The following is a 21,607-nucleotide window of genomic DNA, read 5'->3' as shown; positions in this document are numbered from 1 at the left end:
CCCTGCTTCGTTACTTTATTTTTAATCCTTTCCAGTATCTGCCACCTCCGACGCTTTTTCCACAACCTCAGAAATTCGCTTCCAACCACACTCGTCTTTCGTAACATCGAAACATTACACAACCTTATCCTACCGCTTGCATAATTTGAACAACAAATCAAAATCCTATCCTTTGCTTTGAAAAGGAGTTCTTTTCCTTCCTTCCACACTAAGGTGAGTCGGGCACCAGCGCCCTCTCAGCCGGACCGGTACCAGCACCGAGGCCCCGCAGACCCGGGACAAACGGAGCACGGCTGGCGAGGAGCGGCCCCCGGAGGGCACCAGCCCTCTGACCCGCGCCGGGACCAAAAGGATCCGGATTTAGGTGGTTGGTTCCAGGTTTGTAACCACCAGAAGAGCCTCGGAAAGAAGTCTACCCTAGTTCTTTCGAAAAAACCTGTGGCTGGTTTGAACGCAACGGACTAAACTAAATGGTACTGGAGACGCTTTCTAAGTTCAGTTTGTGGAGAGGGGAGAAGTCTGCGGCCTTAATCTGTGGCACGTAATTTTTAAGTGTGTTTTAAAATAACATATGATTCCGTGTTACATCAATTTGCCGCTGGCTCTGGCATGTTTATAACCTAGGAGGGCCAAGAATTTAAGCTGTGAAGGATCACAGACTGGTTTGGGCTGGAAGGGACCTTAAAGATCACCCAGTGCCCCCCCCTGCCCCGGGCAGGGCCCCCTTCCCCCAGCCCAGGGGGCTCCCAGCCCCGTCCAACCCGGCCTTGAGCCCTTCCAGGGAATATACACGTCTTCACCTGGAACGGAGACAGGCGCTCCTGCAGAGCGGCCGGGCCGCCGGGCGCTGGCTGGGGCGGGAGCCCAGGCCTTGCCGACGCGCGGCACGGCGCAGGGACAGGGGAGTGTTCTGAGCACACCCACCGATCCTTCTGCGGGGCTGGACAATCTGCCAAGTCCTGATGCGTTTTCCAGGACAAACGCAGTGTAGAAGGTGCAGAGCACCACGGGAAAACTGCAGGACATGCGTCACCTTCCTCTGCTGCCATTTACAACGCAGATCAGAGCAAATATCACAAAATACAGCAAGAAACCAAAGTCCACACCTTAGTAATGCAGTATTTATGAATAGTGAATTATAATGTTTTTCTAGCAACAGAGCCCCATGGGAACCTATGAAATCAATGCCCAGACTGCAGGAACATTTATATCCCTGCAATTCAGACGAGTCTTTAAAATGGCTCATGTGCCAGCACTAAAAAGAAATTTTAACAAAAATATTTATCAATAGTAAAATACGACAGCATGACAATCAGGTGAGCATATGCCCGTTTCTGCAAGGGGAGGCCCTGTGCCCTGTATAATCTATTCGTGAAGCACAGCCAGCTACCCTCTTAATTGACTTCTAGCTCAAGGGAAAACAGCAGCTTGGAAAATTCCTAATCGAGAGGAGAGGTAACGAGAAAACCCCCCAAGCTGACACACATCCATGTGTTTTATAAATAGATTTTATATAATAAATACATTTACTGGGACAAACGTTTTTGTCACTGGAACACCGTCAAGTTGTTTTAATGCAGAAATGGTGAATCTTTCACACAACTCTCCACCAGTGTCGTCATAAAAAGGCACCGACATACCGTGTAAGATACTCTCAAAAAAAAGGAGATAAGGAGAAAAGCATCTTCTGTTTTGATCCTCTGCCCTCAGTTTTACGCAAAGCTGAGGACAGCAAGAGCCGCTGTGATGCCCTCCAACAGCAGCGGGGGAAGCCAGCGAGCTGTGCCGCCTTTACCGCCCGCCGGTACCTCCCGTTCCAGCCGGGGCGTTCAGTGACATTTCAGCCCCTGTCGTTGGCTGACAGGCAGCTGACGACGCTCCCATCGTACCTTGACCAGCTGCTCTTGCTTACGCTCCAGCTCTCGGATTTCTTGGTTGAGAATCACTGCCACGTGCTGTGGCTGGCTTCTGCATTTATTGCAGATCCCATACTGGGTCAGTTCATCACACACGGGACAGTGTAAGGTCGTGAAGTACTGGGAGATGGTGCCTTTGCGTCCTTCTAGCTCACTGCGGGCAGTCGAGGCGGCTTTTTGAATCTGTTGAATAATGAAGAGGTAATGAACGTTCATGAGAGCAGCTTGCCTTGTCCCTAGGTCACACAGCCTGTTCTCTGAAAAGGCGTGCGGAAGGGCAGCACAGCCTGCGGGGCACGGCTTCCTACACCAACCACTGACGTGGATGTGGACTGCACCACTCTGGAGAGCGCAGCACTTGCCCTGAAGTGGCACACTGCACAGAGCCCACCCCCCGGGGACTCTCACCTGGGAAGAGAAACCAAAGAAATCCGCAGTCCCAGGGTAGATCCCTGACCTCACCCCACACTCTGCCTCCTCCAGCTGCCCCTCTGCAGGTGCCGATCGGCCCCACACCCAAGCCGCCCTCCGCATCCCGCCTCCCCCCCAGCTCCCGTGCTGCTGCAGTGCCGGCCACTGCGTGGCCACCGTGTGGCCACCGTGTGGCCACCGTCCTTTGCTCCGTGGCTCCCATTTCCCCAGGGAAAGCCTCACCGCTGCCCCCTGGCCCCGGAGGGTCCTTGGGCTCTGTGCCAGCCTTTGCCCCCCCCCCCCGCGCCCAACACCCAGCTGCTCGGCTCCCGGGGCCGCCTCGGCGCAGAGGGAGGGGCAGGGCTGCTTGTGCCTTTCTAGAGCAGCTTGTTGGAGATGCTACGGTGGGTGTCGCAGTGCCGTCGGGAGGGCAGGGAGAGGAAGCAGAACTGAAGTCAGCCAAGGCTTTATCACGGTTCTGCAGTGGGAAGCACGGTGTCCTGCTCTGCTGCTGAACTCTACGCTAGGCAGAGGAACCAAACGACACGGGTACACTCACCATCCCGTTTTGTCAGGGGAATCACACACTAAAATCCAGGTATCTAACGCTTCCTACATCTCAATGTTATCTTTAGCTTTTAGGAAAGTCAGTTCTGGATATAAATTAGTTCACCATTTCTGGTGATGCAGATTTTTTAAGAAGTGTTCCTGACGCTGGGCCATTACCACCTTTCCTATAAAGAGGAAAGCCCTTCAGAACATCTTTGAAAAACAGGAATTCCAAGATCTACTATAAGAGAGATTTAAAAGGTGGTACAGATACATTCCAAGTACTGCTAAAAATACGCCGTTATGGCAAAATCTTCTTTCAAACTAAGGAAGGGGTCAGAAGCTAGAAGATGACAGTGTGACTGACCCTGCACAGAAGGGCTGGCCGAAAAAATGGATTTTCTAAGTGAAAAACCACACAGAAGACTGAAGAATCAGGTCTGCGTGTCGGGGCATCCAACGCTGCCTTACAACACAACCCTCGCTGTTGCTTCGTGCAAACCTCATTCCATTAAAAGTCACGATAAAGGCAAACACTGCATAGCTGCGCTTGCGTTCGCGGTCCGTTGTCAAACACCCACCCGTGGCAACTCGTGGTACCAGCTGAAGACGTCTATGCCGATAAGCGAGAACACCCTAGCCAGCGGTGGCAGAATTTGTTTGGTAATGTAGTACGTGGCGTTCAGCCTCAGGCTGGGATCCTGCAGGAGTTCTGCGGGCCGCCTCACCAGCTCGATCAGGGGCAGCCCGGGCCCGCCGTACACGACGACGTAGGGCACTCGCTCTCCGACCCGCGGCTCCGAGCGACGGTCGTGGGCAAGCATCCTCCTGTTCAAAAAGAGCCTTTAGAACGCGCCCGGACACAAAGCCGGAGTTACTGCATTTGCTTGTGAACTTCCCGTCCCACTTTATCAGTGGCTCTCGAGACGAGCGACGTTGGTGTCTGTGATGGAGCACAGGGCCGAGTTGTTCCAGGTTCGTTTTGTGGCACGACCAGACCAAATTCCAGAGCTTGGAACACGCGCCCTAAACGTACGCTCTGTTTCAGGTCGCTCGGATGTGCACGCAGGCGGCTTCCTAGCTACCCCTTCCTTAAGCAGGTATTTTAATAAAGAGCGGGCAGGGTACTAGAAAGAGCTCAAGTACTCAGAAAGCAAAGGACAATTCAATTTGGAGCAGGTATCGATCCAGGACTTGCATTTTACTTTGTTTTAAAAGCACGGTTTAATTTGAAGACCTCGTATAGTAAGCAAGGTGGCAAAATTTGACAGGTGGCATTATCTATTACTGATAAACAACACCAACATGATGAAATATTAGCTTTAAGTAAGGTGCTTTTTAAAAAATGACAAATTGTGCCTGGCAATGTATTTCACCGCCCTGGGAGACATCACTATTACCACTGTTATCACATCCGACACCTGCGTGGGATGGGCAACCCTGGCGAGGCGAGCCCTTGTGCACAACCCAAGGCGCCAGCACCAGCTGTGGGCACAGCGTGACGGCGTCCCGACGGCCGAGAGACTCTCCTCCTTTCCTCTCCCACCAGCGTGGCTGCTGCCAGGACTGCGCCGCGGCTCTCCGGCACCGTCTGAACCCCGATCTCTCCTCACACGCGGAGCAAAGTGGGAGCCCAGATGCTGCAAGAGCCGCTGGAGGAGATGCCCCACCGCTGCCCGGCGCTCGGCAGAGCAGGGGCCGGGAGGGGAACTGCCCGCAGTCAGCAGCTGTTCATGTCCTCACCTGGTGATTTCCAGGGCTGGCACGCAGGACCCAGGCCTGTAAGCCGAGCTCCCTCTGTACTCCTTTGCAAAGATGAAGTCTTGCATGCTGGCTTTTCCCTCCAGTAGCTTCAGGCACTGATTCTGAACGTACTGTTTGATCTGACTTATGTCCCGTGTTTCAAATAGCAGCTTGATAGAACACTCAAGTATCTTTACAACCGGAGGAGAAAGGTGAGAAAAACACGTATGTTTAACCAAAAAGTAATTAATTCCTGAGAATCCAGTAAATTCTATGGAAATATTAATACCCTGCTTAGAAATAGTATCAGTTGTGAACGAGAATGTTAATACAACAATTGCTCTCTTCTACTCAAAGACGTTCATAAACACATTACTGGACAACTTCTTCCTCGGTCTGACACATCTTTCATGCCATTATCTACACTCCAGCATTAAGACTGTTTCAAAAATGACAGAGGTTTTTGAGTACGAGAGAAGATGTTTTTTCCTGTCATCTAAAATAATTTGCCATGGCTGTTCTGACCACCTCAGCAAACAAAAGAATTGGTATTAAAAAGAAAAATGGATGTAAATCCTCCTAAGTGGTTACTTTTCTTACTGGCATACATTTGTTTTGACTTAAGATTTTCTTCTTTTTAACCCCAATATACAGCTTAAAATAAACAGGCAAGGAAGGTGGTTTTTAATGAATTCTTAGCTAAACTGGATTTATGTGAGCTATTTAGCAGGCACATCAGTGGGCCTCACTCATCATGGAGTAATACCTACTTCCAGTTACAGTGAACCGGATCAGGAATGCTCTTCTGGAGAACTGATATGGAGCTGAGGGCTTTGTGAATGGGATTTGTAGGGGCTGAAAGATAGTAGTTAAGATGGAAAGTGCAAGTCCTTGTAATGCTGTGCAAGATCTTCCATTTATCTTTCAAATGGCTCATACCCGAAAACCAGAAGTCTCAGACAACTCACAAGGACTAGAAACCCTGAGAAAGGACAAATATACAGTGAAATAATACGATCCTATAATTTCATTCAGGAAGAAACATATGAGTGAGTATTTTACCTTGGAAACAGCAGGACAGGAGTCCCTTCGGACTGTCTCTATGCCTTTTGCATCAAATACTGGGTCCTTCTGGTCCAGTGTTTCATACATGTAACCCACGTACCTCTTTTTAGTTTGCAGGACACATGGCAAGTAGACCTGGAATGTTGAGAAAGAAGACAGCCCAATCTGTCATGCGTTGGGAATGTAAGGGGGCTCTGAACACAGAGGGTTTCCTAAGGAATACTTTGCTTTGTCGGTGATTTTTTTTTTTTTTTTTTTAAAAAACATTAAACCCAATAAACTAGATCAAAGGACTGATAAAGGATGGTTGAGGAAGTTGGGATTCAGTAGTGCACCATTCTTAAATCACTTCGTATTTCATGTCGCTGGAAAGGCTAAGCAACCTGAAGCTCAGGTGAAGTGACACACGGTATAATTTGTTTCGAGTACCCTTACGTTTCTGGATTTCACCTGTGAGCACTTTTGACTGTATTCTCTCTCTTTTTTAAAAAGACAACTTCATTTCGCACCAACAGAGAAGGCGACTTCCCCAGAAGCAGTAATGGCTTTGAAGTTCCCATTTTCCAACTTCATTTAATCCCGAGGTGCCTAGCACCTTGGCCCGGGGAAGGCATGCTTTTTAAATGCCTACGCTCAGAGAACAGTTTCTGCATGAATGGAGCTTCAGGGTCATGGTCGCTTTCGCTTGCTCTCCCCACCCTCTCATTTCTTTCCGACTGCCTGGGTGTTCCTTGACCAGTTTGAAGGGAGAGAAGGGGGAAGAGTTTCTCCCCAGAAGTCCCAGGAGAGCGCCAGACGTTCGTGGCCGTCGCGGCCGAGGGAGCAGGGGGCGCAGGCTGCGCCAGGCGAAGGTCCCGCACACCCGTGTCCCACTTCGGGAGCAGCGGCTCCGCCTGGGAGGCCTTCCCCTTTCTGTGCTACCTGAGGGCAGTCCCCAAGATTTTGGCCCACACGGGAGTAAGGGCACTTCAAGAGAAGCACTCGGACATCTTCTCAAGTACAACCTTGCACCCAGCATTTTTTTTCCGACTAATTACTCCTTCAGCTAATGACACAGAATTGCCTCGAAGCGGGAGGGGTCCCTGTACGCCAGTCAGTGAGCAGAAGTTGCTGTGCCCAGGTATCCTGACTTTTCTTGCTAATATTTTTCTACTGCGTTTTCCATGAAAAATGGGAATTTGCTTCCCAATTCTGATTGAACCTGCTGAGCCAGGTATGTACTTTGAAAATATCTGCAGCACCTGAACTGATTGCTAATAACTTTCCAATTATAAACTTCCACCCGAATTGGTATCACACTGAAAAGGCTTATTGTCATTAACACTTCTTTCAAAAGTCTACTGAATGGATTTTTATGATTTTTAATTTTGTAGGTATACGCATCACATGGATATATTCTGAAGTGTGTTAAGGCCAGCTGAAGAATAAACGTCGGGCTTGTAATTAATGCACTGCAATCACTTCAAGGGGTGGTGTACATTTTCTCTACCAGGTTGCACAGGTTGGCTTGATTGTACGTGTAGAATGCAAAACAGAGGGAGACATTTAAAAAAGTTGATAAGACAGGAATTTCAAATGGCCTGGTGCTGCCACCAGGCATCCTGATATGACAGTAGGAATATTTCTTTTTGTTGTTCATGCTGCAGCACTCCTCTGACAAGGTCCCTGAGGCATTAAGGAGCTCACAATGTACCCACGGAAACAGTATAGCACACAACTGTTTTATGTCCTTATGATATGTTAGTGTCCAGAAAAAACTTTTATCTTCACTTTTTTTTTTTCCCTTAGGATAACAATGTTTTCACCCAACACACTGGAAGCAAAATATTTTCCTTTTACCTTTTCAAACTTCAGTTTAACAGGTTTGGGGTTTGTTGCTGTTACAGCCTCAGCAATTTCTTGACCGATCTTAAAAGACTGCTCTTTCGTGGCTCCTTTCAAGAGTACAAACATGCTACGAGAAATCAGACGTACAAAATAAACACCAGTCTACTCAACACGGTTTCTGAAATTTCTAAGCTATAGTTTCCTGGTGGCAAGGCAGGGATGTTGTTGTCAACTCTGTTCCCTTCCTTCAGCTAGAAAAGCCAAACACCTGAGAAACTCTGGTGTCTGGTATGAGCTGAGGAGTGAGTGCCAAGGGCACGACTAATTCTGTGACTCTGGTGAGGTGGGGAACACGACTGCTCCCAGGCGCTGCAAAACCTGAGCTCCCAGGAGAGACTCTAAGAGCTCTGAGCACAGCCTTTTCTTCCACTATGGGCAGCAAAAGGATTTGCCTTCGTCTCCAACAATTTTTTTTTTTTTTTTTTTTTTGGTGACGCTACAGTGAATTTAGTATCTTCAAAATGTCAAGTTTTTCATCAAATCTGGCTGAAATCAGTCACTGGGTTCACAAGCTACTAAGGAAGGACAGTCAGACAAGCTTCGTTCCCCACGGCTGAAAAATTATCCAAGTCTGGCACCAGAGATGGACACACCTGGAGCATGGCTATCGCTCCGATGAGAGACTGACCGAGGAAGGGGAGCTATTTACATGATGTATTTCAGGCAGCCTAATCATATCTTTGTATGCTCTGGTGGCTGCTTCTGAACTGTATCCACTTTTGAAGCTTAAAATAATGCCTTCCTCTAAGTATCAACATGCAATGCCTACTATACTGTAAATACTCTATTTTCGAAAATAAAAACGGCATCAGAAACAGGCACAAAAATACCCATTCAATAAATAAGACATATTAATTCACACTTGAAAAAAATAGTATTTTTTCCCCCCTCTTTCTGTTCCACATAATTTTCAAATGAAAGGAAACTCTCGAAGTGCTTTCTAAGAGTCTTAAAAGAAACTTAACAGAAGTAAATATTTAATTTGCATATTCACAAGAGAGCATGCAACATCCCAAAGAGGGTCCACATACTTTTTTCAGTATCATAAATTCTCCTTGTTGAGACAAAAAGAAAAGTATTTCTATGAAGAGCTACTATGATTTTAAAACATTGTAAGAAGCAGACCATTATTTACCTGTCAGTATCACCATACACAACGTGAGCACCCCATTTTTTTGTATCGTTCACCAGTTTTATAGCACGCTCCAATGTTTCTCTGGCTTTGTGGACAATGCTATCCCCAAGCTGCCAAGTTAAAGATAAATTAAAAATCTTTATTGTACTGCTAAACCCAATCCTAGCTCTTGGTAAACATAGCCTAACTTTGCTTGATCTGTTTATGAAAATGACTATATTGAGACAATATATTTTATTTCATGGTTTAAATGCATATAATAAATAAAAAGGTTGCTTACACTGCCTCAAAATAGCAAGGATGAAAGTAAGAGCAATCAAAAATTATTAAGAATTAAAATAAAGGAAAACTTGGTTTAAGCTTCTTGAGGCATATTAAAAGTGTAAGGAGCAAGACAAGATTGCTTAGGATCATTTTCTCTAGTTTTTGAATTCTGCTGAAATCTCTCCTTTGATGAAAACTATCAAACAGCTCCAATGTTTTATTTTATTCCCACCATTAGAACTGTAATTCAATTTACCTTTGGAGAGAATTCTACAAAAATTCCAGCTCCAAATGTTCTTGTACGGGAAGAAGAAAAACAAGACTTTTGTTTTTTTTTTTTTTAAAAAGGATCACAAATAAATCCCAAGTTGCCGATTTTCAGTATTACAAATAAAAACAGCTTTTATGAAGGTGTTTAGATTAAATATGTTTCATATAATAATATTGTTATCTGACTACTTTATTAATAGTATTTTCCACAGTTTTTCTGCATTTTTATCTGCAACCCTTACCTCAGTGCATGGCATTCTTCCAGAAAAATTAGCAGCAGTATAACCGAATGTAAAATTAGCTATAAATTTAAGACCCAACTGGCGAGCTTCAAGCATCCGAGTTATAGCCTTGTCATGCTTGTAAGCCTTCATTGACTGTTTCACCATTATCCTGGTCTTCAAGATTTCTTCTAGCATTCTTGGCAGTACACCCTTTCTTACTGAAGGCTGACATAGAGGGAACAAAGGAAAAAATGATGTTAAAAAGCCCAACCTAAACAGGAATAAAAGCAAAACGTGGAGCTGTTAGATAATCACTGTTAAGAAGACAAATTAATTAGCGAGATGCCCCAGGCGCCAACGGTTTGGCTCTTTCCACAAACGTTACAAGCAATGTGGAATAGAGACAAAGCTCTTAAAGGCAGGGTAAATAGCTTTTTGTTCTTTGTTTTCATCAGTCCTGCTAATGCAATGTTTAGATAACCTTATTAACTAAAATGGGACTTCAATATTTAACTGTTAAGTCTCAAAATGCTAAATGCTAAAGGAGTATTACCTTTCAAAAATTCTGCAAACATTCTTCAGTTAAAGTTTTTGTTTTACATTAAATATATGTATGCTGGTGATTGGCTAATTATTTGTAAGAGCTCCAGGCCATGTTTATTAATTCATTACAGATCAGTCAGCAGCACACGTAACATAAAATGAGAACAATAGAAAGCAAGCCAGGGAGTTCCATCTCCTGAGCCAGGACTCTTCTTCTAGGAAAGCATTCGGCTATACAGGCAGGAGACGAATGAAGTGTTGCACACAGATAATTACCGTTTGATTCCCCAAACTGCATAAGTAAAATACAGTTTAATTATAGATGAAATAAGCCTTCGGTATAAATGAAAGCATAAAGATGACATTTTTTTTTCTGAACTGCCAGAAGTTCAGCACTCTGACAAATATCAAAAACCACTGGGAAATGAAAGACTGAACCTCCCCCCTTCTGTCTGCTCTTAATGCAGAAAAATATAAGCTACAGTATCAATTTGATCTTAAACTAGTCAGCCAAGAGGAAGTAAAAATGCCTGTCAGAGCACTAATATCATTACCTTGACAAAAGCTACTCCACTGGGTGACACTGTGATATCATGCCTAATCTCGTAAAGTAAGTCAGGAGGTACTCTGAGAGATGTACAGCCAAATTTGAATGCATCATATCTAATAAGGAGAATAATTAAATATGAAGACAATTAATTCATTTACAGCCTGTTCAAGCAAAAGCATCAACTCACATTAAAATGCTGATAATGCCAGCAAGGATAGAATCACAATTATAATCTCAGGTATAAACAAACATACTATCATTTAAAATTTCCTAGTTACGTGCAAAAGGCTCTGGGAATAATGTAGTAATAAATGGCTAAATTCCAACACATGCAACCTATCAATTCTGTTCTGCATTAATGCATTATTTCCAAATGCTGAGTTCGTGGAGGCACATACTCATACCATAATCCCCTATGGAAACCATGCATGTTTACCAAGCAACACATTGGATATATTTTCTTCCCACAAATTCAGAATTTCAGATCAGAAACTTCAAAACCTGATGGTAACACCTAGCAGTCATCACATGCATCTTCCCATTCTTCCCAAGATTGTTTTATAGAGGTGACTACAATGAGCAATGAGGTTTTTTTTTCAATCAACAGAATTACTATTTAGCTTAATAAGAGATATTACACAAAATAACCCATTGCACCTTTTAATTTTAAGCAGGTAAGACCAGGGCGAACTAAGACTGTTAAAAGACAGCAATAACAATTTATTAACATACAGTGGAATAACACCAGTCCAGTTTTGAAAACAGGCAGTGGGTTCATAGAACACGTTAACTTACTCTGAAGCAATATTAAAAACTAGCATCACCACAGTAATGGAGCAGCTATACATACACATGCACATACAGAGGAGTCTACTTCTGTATTAAATTAAAAATACAGAATGACGTGTATATCTACACATTAGATCTTTATCATCTCTATGGCATAACAGAAAGTGGTGCTGTTCATACGTACCCATTGGTTCCAGTGACAATCGAGTGGTCTCAGTATCTCAGAAAAGATGCTAAAGGCTCTACGGAATCAAAGTTTGTGAGAAAAGAATAGCAACTTACTTTCCTAAGTTTTCAACATGTCCCAGGCAAGTCGAAAAACAGTAGTTGTAGGCTATCACAATGGAAGGATATAACGACTGGAAATCCAGCACGAGCACAGCATTGCTGTAGAAGCGGGATTCTGGCTCCATTATTAAGGGAACACACTGCAGGGCTTTCATCTGAGCTCGCTGCTGGACACTGGGTGTCACAGGAATGTAATTCATGGGCTTGGCAATACGCAGCATCATCGACTCCACACGATACTGCAAAACAGTTTGGATATCATCATTATAATTTCAAAAATGCAGAATAAATATGGGCGTATTAAAACTTTGTAAATACGCACTTACGTTTCCTGAATTTAAAGTAGGGACAAGTAGCTTTCCAAAATAAATAGCCACACTCTTATTATTTAATGTGTATTTTCTATCACATAGTGGAACTTTTCCTCGTGTTTCCATGTGTTTCATCATCATTTAGCTCTAACCATTGAAAATCAAGTGCCTCTAATTTTTAAGTATGGAAAAACCAGACATCTAGCTCAGGTTAAAAAAACCAAGCATCCCACAGGATGCAACAATATATACTGATGGCCACACTACAGCCAGTGAATGAGCACCTGCAAAACTGTATTTTCGTTAGACTTTCAGAATATTGAAGAAAAATTATAGTATGCAGTTGACAACCATTTTCCATAGGAATCCGCACAGCAGTTTTATTTCAGCATTTGGGAAAACAGAGAAATGACATGTGAATTGTGGAAGTTGGGAATTGTGCCTCCAAGCTTCTGACCATGAGAAGAAACTAGAATGTACTTGGCAGCAAGAGAACCAGGGGAAGATTCGAGGTCAGCCCATTTCAAAAGTCTGCTGTTTTGCACTGGGTATCATGCTTTCTCCCTGACGATGCCACAAGGAATACAGGAAGCATAAAATAACAAAAAGTTTAAGAGCTTTCACCTTGTTCAAGACACCACAGAATGTCATATGTAGTGGTAGCAACATGAGATAAAAAAACCAGCCTTATTTACTGATGTATTATTCAATCCTTTAGTAAGGCTTTAAAAGCACTAATATCCAGGTATTCACTGTGTCCATTCACAATAAAAAACAAAGTAGCTGAAAATTACATACATGGGTGACAAAGGACTGAAAATCCCAAAATACCAAAGAACAATCCTGTAAAATCCTAAGATCCTGTGCTCTGTAAGCAACTAAATCACTATTCAAAGGGCCGCTGCCTGACTCACTACCTATTCAATCACTGTGCTGAGTAAGTTAGGCATAATTTCTTTAACTTTGATGTTATAAATGAACTTACAGAACCAACAGTTTTAACAAGACCCTGGCACCTAACAGACAGGTTGGGGTTTGAAAGTGTAGTTTTGCAGCAGCATAAGGTGCTGCTGTCTTGCACTAATTGCACACTAATGTGTGTCCAGCGATGAGCTCAGATGTCTGATGAGGTGGTCAGGGACTGGATCTGGCAAGAACTATTCTTTTTTTCCTTAGTTTTCAGCAAGTTCTTCAATCATCTGACTAATAATCTGTATGCCTCTGACCACCTAGTGTTAGATATGTTTAGTCTACTATGGAATATTCAAGGCAGCTTAATAAAATAAAGGGAAAAGTTGCTTTTAAAAAAGGTCTTGTAAAACTTAATATGAGATACAAAAATACGGAAAAACCCCCTTAAAATATCTGAAATCTGTTCTTAGTACTATTCCATTTTAACATCTTTTTCAGCTAAGAAGAAAAGGCATAACTTCACAAGAGGTAGTGATTATTCTTCTGAGTGCAGAAAAATTATCTGAGGTGACTGGGAATTGTTGCTACGCCATTTCTGTGATCTAGAAAGTTTCAGTGGAAACCAAACATACACGCACAGAAGGAAAGAGAAAAGAACAGTCAGGAGAGAACTGCCGCGTGTTTCCGCTGCTGGCTCCCTCCCTCTCACAGCCAGGAGGCAATGCCAGGCAGAGGCGATCAGGACAGTTCAAGCACAGCTACGCCGGCTGGATGGCAGTCCCAGCCCCCCGCCCTGCCCGTGCAGATCCCTTCCCCTGCTCCAGCAGCAGGACGGGCACCCTCCTGGCAACGCGGCACGCCGCATCGGGCAGCTAAACCCGCCAATACCTGCTGAACGGCCCCCGGGTTCTGCTGGTGGTGCTGCCCCCACCCCAAAACACAGGGCCAGTACCAGCAACACCTGCAGAAACCTGCACTGGGTCAGGAGATGACACGGGCAACTGCAGTCCAAGGGAAAAAGGCGGCAACATTTTTAAACTGGGCCGACTGGTTAGGGAACGGCAGCCTCAGACACCCCCATTTCTGGCTGGCTTAAGACAACGCTGGTCTGCTTAGGGCATCAGTTTTTAAGTCGTCTTTTCGTCCACAGAGCTTGGCAAAACAATGAATCCTGGTCAGCTCAGCTACACGTCTATTAGAACAGAAAGCAGAAAGATGGAAGGTAGGAAGGAAGATGTCAGCAGGAGAGCAGACACATCTAACGAGGGGCTGCCTCGTTTCAGGCGCTGCTCACGGCTCGCGTGAAGTCCTGACGGCAGCCTGGTTCGCCTTGCCCCTCAGAACGGACAGGGAAAGCCTTTGGTGGGTCTCAAACAAAGAGCAGCATAAATCTCACTCCGTTCTGCTCCCTTTTCCTCTCATGCGAGTATTAAAATAACAGACCCACACACTCCTTGCATGACAGATGTGCCTAATAAAGCCAGAGCCCTTCTTGTCTTATCACCAAACGCCATACAGAGGTCTGCCTCACAGGAAATGTCCCTCAGAACACATTCAACGCAGCTTTTTCCGCCCTGGAAGAAAATCATCTCATCGTTCTAAAACATGCTCAATTGTATTTCTTAGCGTCTTAAAAAGCATTAATTTTCAGACTCATCTAAGTGTGAAAAATACCAACACAAAGGGAAAACTTATTGCCCCCAAAATCAGCAGAAGAGACTCACTGGCGTGATTGCATTTGGAGCGCTCTATTTTTAACAGCCATTTTTAAGCTCTGAGACTAGCCATTCAATCCGTTATTACTGCTTTTGAATTGCCTTTCTTTACATTTCGATTTCATGATACGCAAAACAGTCTTCTGTGACATTATGAAAATACATATACTGACTGAAAAGTTACTGACAAACTGTAACATTTTGTACAGACAATTTTGCTTTTGCGAAGCGTAAGGAAAACTAAATCTTACCTGGGAGCCTCTTGTTAACACATGTAAGAACTGAATGCCAAAAAGCCTCGCCATCTCACTCGTTCTGTCAATCAAATCCAGTCTGTCTAACAACTGGAGATTCCCACGGGCCCGGCTAATATAATGATCAACCATTTTCCACCTGTGAAAGTGAACACCTCCTTATAAACAATCAGGAGTGCTGCTCTTTCTACTAAGAAAAACGAATTTTTATGATAGCTTGTTACAAAACAGCAAATAAAATTTCCCTTAGCACATTTAAACATACACTTACGTATTCTAGAGATACACACAGAATGTGTTACAGCAAGCTGTTAGTAAGGCATGTATCAACGACGTACTATATCCTGTTTTCTTACTGCCCTAAAGAATTACTGAAACAGAAACTCTAGTTTCTCCTAATCTGTTTACATGTTTTTTTTTTTTTAACTGAGTGGACTTCTGTGGAATCATCCTTCTATATTAAGAACACCTATCTCAGTTGAACATAAATTTGTAATTTCAGTACTAAACCAAGTTTCCACCTAGCTGAAAAGTATTTAACTTTTACAGAAATTATGTGTATGTCACAAATGACACCCGGGTGAGTACTCAGTTTTATGAGTTGTTCATATCACATAATACCAAATCACTCCAAGGAAGAGTGAAGCCCAGTGTGATACATGTCATATAAAGTTCTTTTTAAGCAGCTACAGTCACTATCTTAACATCTTGCACACCGTTTTGTACTATTTTTAAGACTAGCTTGGTTGACATGCACTGTGAAGTAAACCAGAAACCTGACAGTTCATTAAAAGTCCTTCTGATGAATAGTGTACACAAAATAAAGAACCTTACAGAACTTCAAAATAGTACATCTATTCAGATACGTTACAACTGTAGCTGAAAATCTGTTTTGTTTTTGTGTACTTTAAACTGACAAATACACAGAGTTGAAATATCAAGGGTCTAACTATACAGCAGAACAGCAGAGTAAATAGACCCATGTTGCTGTTCTAGTACCTCGATTGCTTCTTCCTGTGCTGACTTTAGCTTATACCTATTCCAACATTAAGAATCTGGTCTTCAAGAACAAAATGGGTTAACAGATCATTACCTGTAGACATCTGCCTTATTATCAAACCAATCAGACAGAACTCGGAAAGTAAATAAAGGAAAACGTTGATGAAGAACATGGAAGCCCACGTTTTCAAAAGTGTAATTCATTAGATTCACCTAGAAAAACAGAGAGGATGTGTTAACAGGTATGATGTTTTTCATAGTCAGAGAAATCTCTACTTCTTAGAAGTGGTAACAACAACTAAATTTATTAACTTTTTATTAGTATTTGTTGTTTAAAAGGTAAACATTTATACTTAGAAGTCCCTAACTATTTACAAGCCAGGAAAGAGTATCTCTCATCAACGGAAAAGAATATGTGGAATTAAGTAGATCACAGAGATCAGGTCTGAATCTGGACAGAACAAGATTTGTAAAGACTGACGCATTTGAGTATTAAATGTAAGGTCATAAGCAGCAAAACAATGAGTAAATCTGACAGCTTAAAATTAATTCAAGTATATAATTTAGTAAAAGCACCATGCTAGAGAAATTGCTCAAACAGGTAAGCTGTTCTCAAAACCCACAAAGAAGTGAAAAGGAGTATCATTAAAAACATTACTGAAAGATATGGGCTTCAGTATTTACATTTTAGCAATATGCAAAATCCTTTCCCATAAAGTAGCAGACTGCTCTTTTTGAAAAGGTGTACAAATAAAAACCAGAAAGTTACGTAAGTTACATGAAATTTTCAACAAAGTCTACAATAATTAAAAAACCCTAGTAAGTAAAAACCATTAACCTTTTACAAACTTTACCTCATTTCTCATCATTCTCCAAATATTTAAAGTAATTCGCCCAACAATATTTATTTCACTCATTGTATCTGATCCATATTCATCCAGCTCAGCTGCAAATCTGTTCTCTTTCTTTTCATCTAAAGACATTAAAAGAGCATATATTTAGACACGTTATAGGACAGTCAAGACCAGATCAAACTATCCCTCTTCCAATTTGAGCTCTCTAGAAAAACAAAAATTCATAAAGACTATTACTGATTGCACAAGATTATTTATTTACCAGCCTTCCACACAATCTCTAAATAAAACTCCCCAGGTTTTTCTGCTCTTGCACACCCCTCTGAAGATAACTCTTCCTTCGGGTTCATTGAAATGGTGTCCATGGCAATATATTCTCCATCGTGAATATACTGGTTAAGCAATGCTGAATAGTACTGGAGAGGTAGCCGCATGCCCAGTAGTGCACAACATTACAAAAAAAAAAAAAAAAAAGTGATTTCTGCTCTAAAGAGCGTGTAACTCAAGGCTTTACTTGTAATGATCTTACACAGTCAGAACCAGGTCGTGGGAGGGAAAGCTCAGCGCCTTTCATACAGTAAAAGCAAACCCACTGCAGTGAGAGCAGGTTGCCATGAGGTCTAGGTAACACAGATGGAGAGAGAAGGACACAGGGAGGAACAAATGCAGAGGCAGAAGTAGCATTCTGAACCCTTCTGTCAGACAGCAGTGACTACAATACAGGAAACATATCATCTTTTGCCATCCTTTTTTTTCATGACTTGAAATACTACAGCACAAGAGAAGACAGTCTTTTTGGTGTATGTTTCTTGAAACTGTCTTTTTTTCAGTCAGCCCAAGGCTACAGTTTTGGTATTCTGTCCTGAGTTTACATAGATGTCTTTTAAAATGTACAACACAGGTTAAAATTCAACATGAAAACACTGTATTTATTTGATCCTCCAGCCTTGTTCCTTCTTACTAGTTTAATGGAAGAGAAAGCACTTGGAGGCAATTTCCCCCAAATTCTAAATCCAGACCCGTTTTTCAACTCTTGGTTGTGTACTCTGCTCCTGCTCATTTTTCAGATACTCCCGTACAGTGCCGTACTAATAAAAAGCAGAACATTTCGGACAGAGTGTGGAGAAGTATGGACACACAATGCTTTGCAATAATGATCAGCACTGAGCAATTAGTTCCTCAGACAGCCATGAAGCACATTTACCCTTGAAGACAGAAGTAAAAATTGCCTGAAATTCTGCAGAAATGTGGTGAAACAACGTAACACAGGCTAACTTCATATGCTGCTCTTTCAAATCATACCAAAATACGGTTAAGAAAACCTATCTGTCATTTACTGGCTTTATCAATAAAGCCCAGAGCCCTGACAAAATGTAGCAGTCCTTCCCTACACTTTAAACGCACACCATCTTCTGAACCTCCTTCTTGTTTTAAAGAAGGAAACAGCAATTTCTCTTTTCATGTTTGGATGCAAAAAAAAAGCCCCACAAGCAGCAACACTTTTTCTTCTGCTTTTCTTCATGTCCACATGCTGGCTATCTCCAGCAAAAGTGAGGAACTTCTATTTCTCCCCGCCTCCTCCCCGCCCCCCCCCCCTTTTTTTTTTTTTAATTGAAAGCGAAAACTATCAGTTCTACTTTCTGCAGTGTCATCCTACTTCTCTTTTGACTTGTTTAGGAGATTCCCTATGATTCTTATGTTTGCCTCATGACTTGCTGGTAAAGACAGGCAACAAGGTATACTGTGGTCACAAAAGAGACCCACTGCCCCGATGAACAAAAGACTCTGCACGTGATGAGCACTGCAAAATCACAGAAACCTGGAGTGGGGAATATATCACCAGAACCACGTGAGCCTCTTTGGAAACAAAGCTGTTAAGAAGCAGAACTGGACGTTCTTCCTACCTCAAGGGCATGAGATGAAATAAAAAGAAGCCTCCTCTCATCCTCTGTCGCCCGGTCCCTAACTCTGAGCTGCGATGTGGAGGAGGAAACGGGAGGCCACAGCACACACACACGAATGCCACTACGCTCAGGCACAGCACTCACTTCCCTTGTAGTGTGGCCTAATGACTTATGAATTGTTCACTTGTAAATGGCAGAGGCAGCACCAGACTCGGCCAATAAAGCAACACCAGAGAGAAGTCCAGCTTTCTTTTTGTTAAGATGAAATCACAGGAAAGGGAAGGAAAAGTACCTTCCATCTTTATTTCAACAGGAGGAAAGAGGAGCATACTGCTTGAAGGAGCACTCCCTGTTCTGAAAATACGGCATGTGAAGAAGGGAGGGAAATATGAAGCATAGGGGTTGGGAAAGCAAGAGGGACATAGATGGGGTCAAAACCGTGGACAAGGAAGCCACAAAGCAACAGAGAACACACCACTTGTACGTTTATGGTCACGCGTGCAAGCCCACGCTTGTGGCATGACGTTTTTGGGAGGGGCTCACCAGCGTGAACATTTCTTATCTTTCTCCTGCAGTTCAGTCAGAAATTACTTACTTACCTTACAATTACACTAGTTCTTAGAAACTGCTAAAGCGTTATGCATTCCACTTCTGGGTATGCATCTACTACCCGGCACAAGAGCATCTGTGCTAAGAACACCAGTGCTGTGGAGATCACGCCTACGTCCTGCACGCCCCCTTGAACTTTATGTCCAAAGAGGTTACGGGCCACAACCCCCATTTCCTTCGCTAGAACTGAATCCATGTTGTGTGGGGCTCCACAGCTGTGCGGAAGGCAGCCCCACGGTGAAAAACATTCAGAACCATGCGGTTCCCAGAGAAGTAAACCTCCCTTCTCTGGGGAACTCTTCACGTGTATCCCAATTCCAGGAACGTGAACAACCGCTTGTGTCATGGAGACGGGTACTATCGAGAGCTCTGCTGAGGCCACTGTTGATTCTGCATCAACTACAGTGCGGACAAGGCTGTCCTGCAAGACAAGAGCCATGACTCAGCCTTCGGGAACAAAAGCAGAGACAACTTAGTTACCTGAAGGGGTTGTTCAGCCATACTTCTACAGCAGAGCAGTAAACCTCTGTGACCTTTGGAGGTTCAAGAAACCTTTGCCTGCAACACTTACCATTCCTCTTACCAAAGACGTTGCAAATCTTGAAGCGTAAGGGGTCAGAAGTTTTTCTGAACATCCTTCAATACCTCTGAAGACTGTACCCAGAGGCATTATTGTTGCAACTGGTGTATCATCTCAATTTGAGCCATCAAAGGAATTTAATAACAACGTTCATTCAATCAGTTAGTATTCCTGAAAATCAAATTTGAGACCTTTGTGGTGAGGAAGGAAACTTGTGACCTTTGATGGCCAATTCATATTTAAACTGTCACGTGTTCCTGTTTTCATATTCACCAAGGTCCAGTTGCTAACAACTTTCAGCTGAAGATGTAAATTTGAGAGGTCACAGGTATCAAAGCATCAGAAGGTTTTGAAAGCATCAAAAGAGTGCACAAATATTCAAACCTCAAAGAAGGAGCGTGCGGACGTAGCTCTTCTAAAACATCATGCTCTCCTGGCCAGGCCCACAGGACGCCAGCGTAAAAGCTGCTGCTGCCAGGCTGGGTCAGCCCAAAGACGCAGCTAGCCCAGTGTCATGTTCTATCAAGTACCCAAAAGCAGATGCTTCAAGAACAGGGGAAGTAGCTATCGATAATCTCTCCAGAACTCTCACAGCTTCTATCCATTTGCTGCTTCCTGGACCAGACATTATTTTCAGATATATAAAAGTTCCCAATGGATTTTTCTTCCAAGAATTTATCTCCTCTTACAGCATTTGTACTACCTTGTGGCAAGAAACTCAACAGTTCAACAGGTGGGGGTGAAAAAATCAACTACTATTCTGTAGCTGCCATTTGCTAGCTTCACTCGATGATTTCTGGTTCTTGCATCAGAAAAGGCAGTGAACAACCAATCTGTATTTTCCTTTATATCCCTTAAGGGTTCGTAGGCTTTTACCTTCCTTATCCAATTATGTCTCTTCTGTAATCCTAGTTTACTAAATTACCAGACACATTTGGATTACCCTCCTCATCTTTACCAGCTCTCCTACATCCATTTTGATGGGGGAAAGGTTATGAAGAGACTGAAAACGCAGTATCTGAGGTGCAAGCACACTACAGATTTCTACATTTACATTCCTTGTTTTATATTTTCCTTGCTCCATAATTCCTAACATTTAATTTGCTTTTTCAACCATTACAGAGTAACAGGATCAAATTTTAGTAGGACAATCACAAGAAGCACTTCTTATTTCATGGCTATCTACTTGCTGTACAGATCTTTGGCAAGAGCCGTGACAAAAGCAGCTTTTTCAATTGTTTTGATTTTTAAAATCGTATCTCCCTCATCCACATCTTCCTGAAATCTGCAAAGAGCTACAGCAAGTTTTTGAAACAGATTTTAACTTTACAAAGTCGTCCTGACTCTTCTCAGGTGCAACACATTTATACAGCTGTCCACCAACTGCATTCTTCCCAATGATAGCTTCTGTTGATTGGCTAAGTACAGACACTAGGCTCACCACTCTCCTGGATAACGTTCCCCAGGTTTTCAAGAAAAAAAATCAAAACAGATCTTTTTCTGAATGTTGGAGGAAAGCATCAGCACTTGTGCCAGTAAGATTTACCCACGGTACAAGAATGGCTGTTGAAAGTAAGGATTTTATTACAGAGCTGCTGACCAGGACAAGCACTGCTCAGGAGCATCTTTATGCCCTTGTATCCCAGCCAGAGAAACCGTGAATAATGGTTGTGGCAGGTACCCTGGGCAACACCTACATACGACATATACTGAAGTCAGTGAGCAGCAAGAGAAGGTTGGGTAGCAGAAGCACCTCCAAGAACTGAAAACTTTAACACACGTGACTACTGAATATGAGTCTAAGAAGATCATGGATACAGGACACACCCAGAAGT

The 21,607-nt window shown here is 43.1% G+C and overlaps 1 protein-coding gene across 1 annotated transcript in view; it reads right to left on the bottom strand.

Moving 5' to 3' along the window:
• REV3L (REV3 like, DNA directed polymerase zeta catalytic subunit) overlaps nucleotides 1-21,607 on the bottom strand; it is a 129,177-nt gene that overhangs the window by 1,467 nt on the left and 106,103 nt on the right. The window contains 12 exon segments of the mRNA XM_042795717.1: nucleotides 1,890-2,099; nucleotides 3,458-3,704; nucleotides 4,620-4,810; nucleotides 5,682-5,819; nucleotides 7,524-7,638; nucleotides 8,707-8,816; nucleotides 9,483-9,689; nucleotides 10,562-10,670; nucleotides 11,629-11,873; nucleotides 14,824-14,965; nucleotides 15,920-16,038; nucleotides 16,680-16,798. Coding sequence (XP_042651651.1) covers nucleotides 1,890-2,099; nucleotides 3,458-3,704; nucleotides 4,620-4,810; nucleotides 5,682-5,819; nucleotides 7,524-7,638; nucleotides 8,707-8,816; nucleotides 9,483-9,689; nucleotides 10,562-10,670; nucleotides 11,629-11,873; nucleotides 14,824-14,965; nucleotides 15,920-16,038; nucleotides 16,680-16,798 — 1,952 coding nt within the window.

Source organism: Tyto alba, unplaced genomic scaffold (assembly GCF_018691265.1).
Source record: "Tyto alba isolate M040663 unplaced genomic scaffold, T.alba_DEE_v4.0 Super-Scaffold_22, whole genome shotgun sequence".
In the NCBI taxonomy this organism is placed as follows: domain Eukaryota; kingdom Metazoa; phylum Chordata; class Aves; order Strigiformes; family Tytonidae; genus Tyto; species Tyto alba.
Note: the sequence above shows the minus strand (reverse complement) of the source record. Positions and strands in the feature narration are given on the sequence as shown.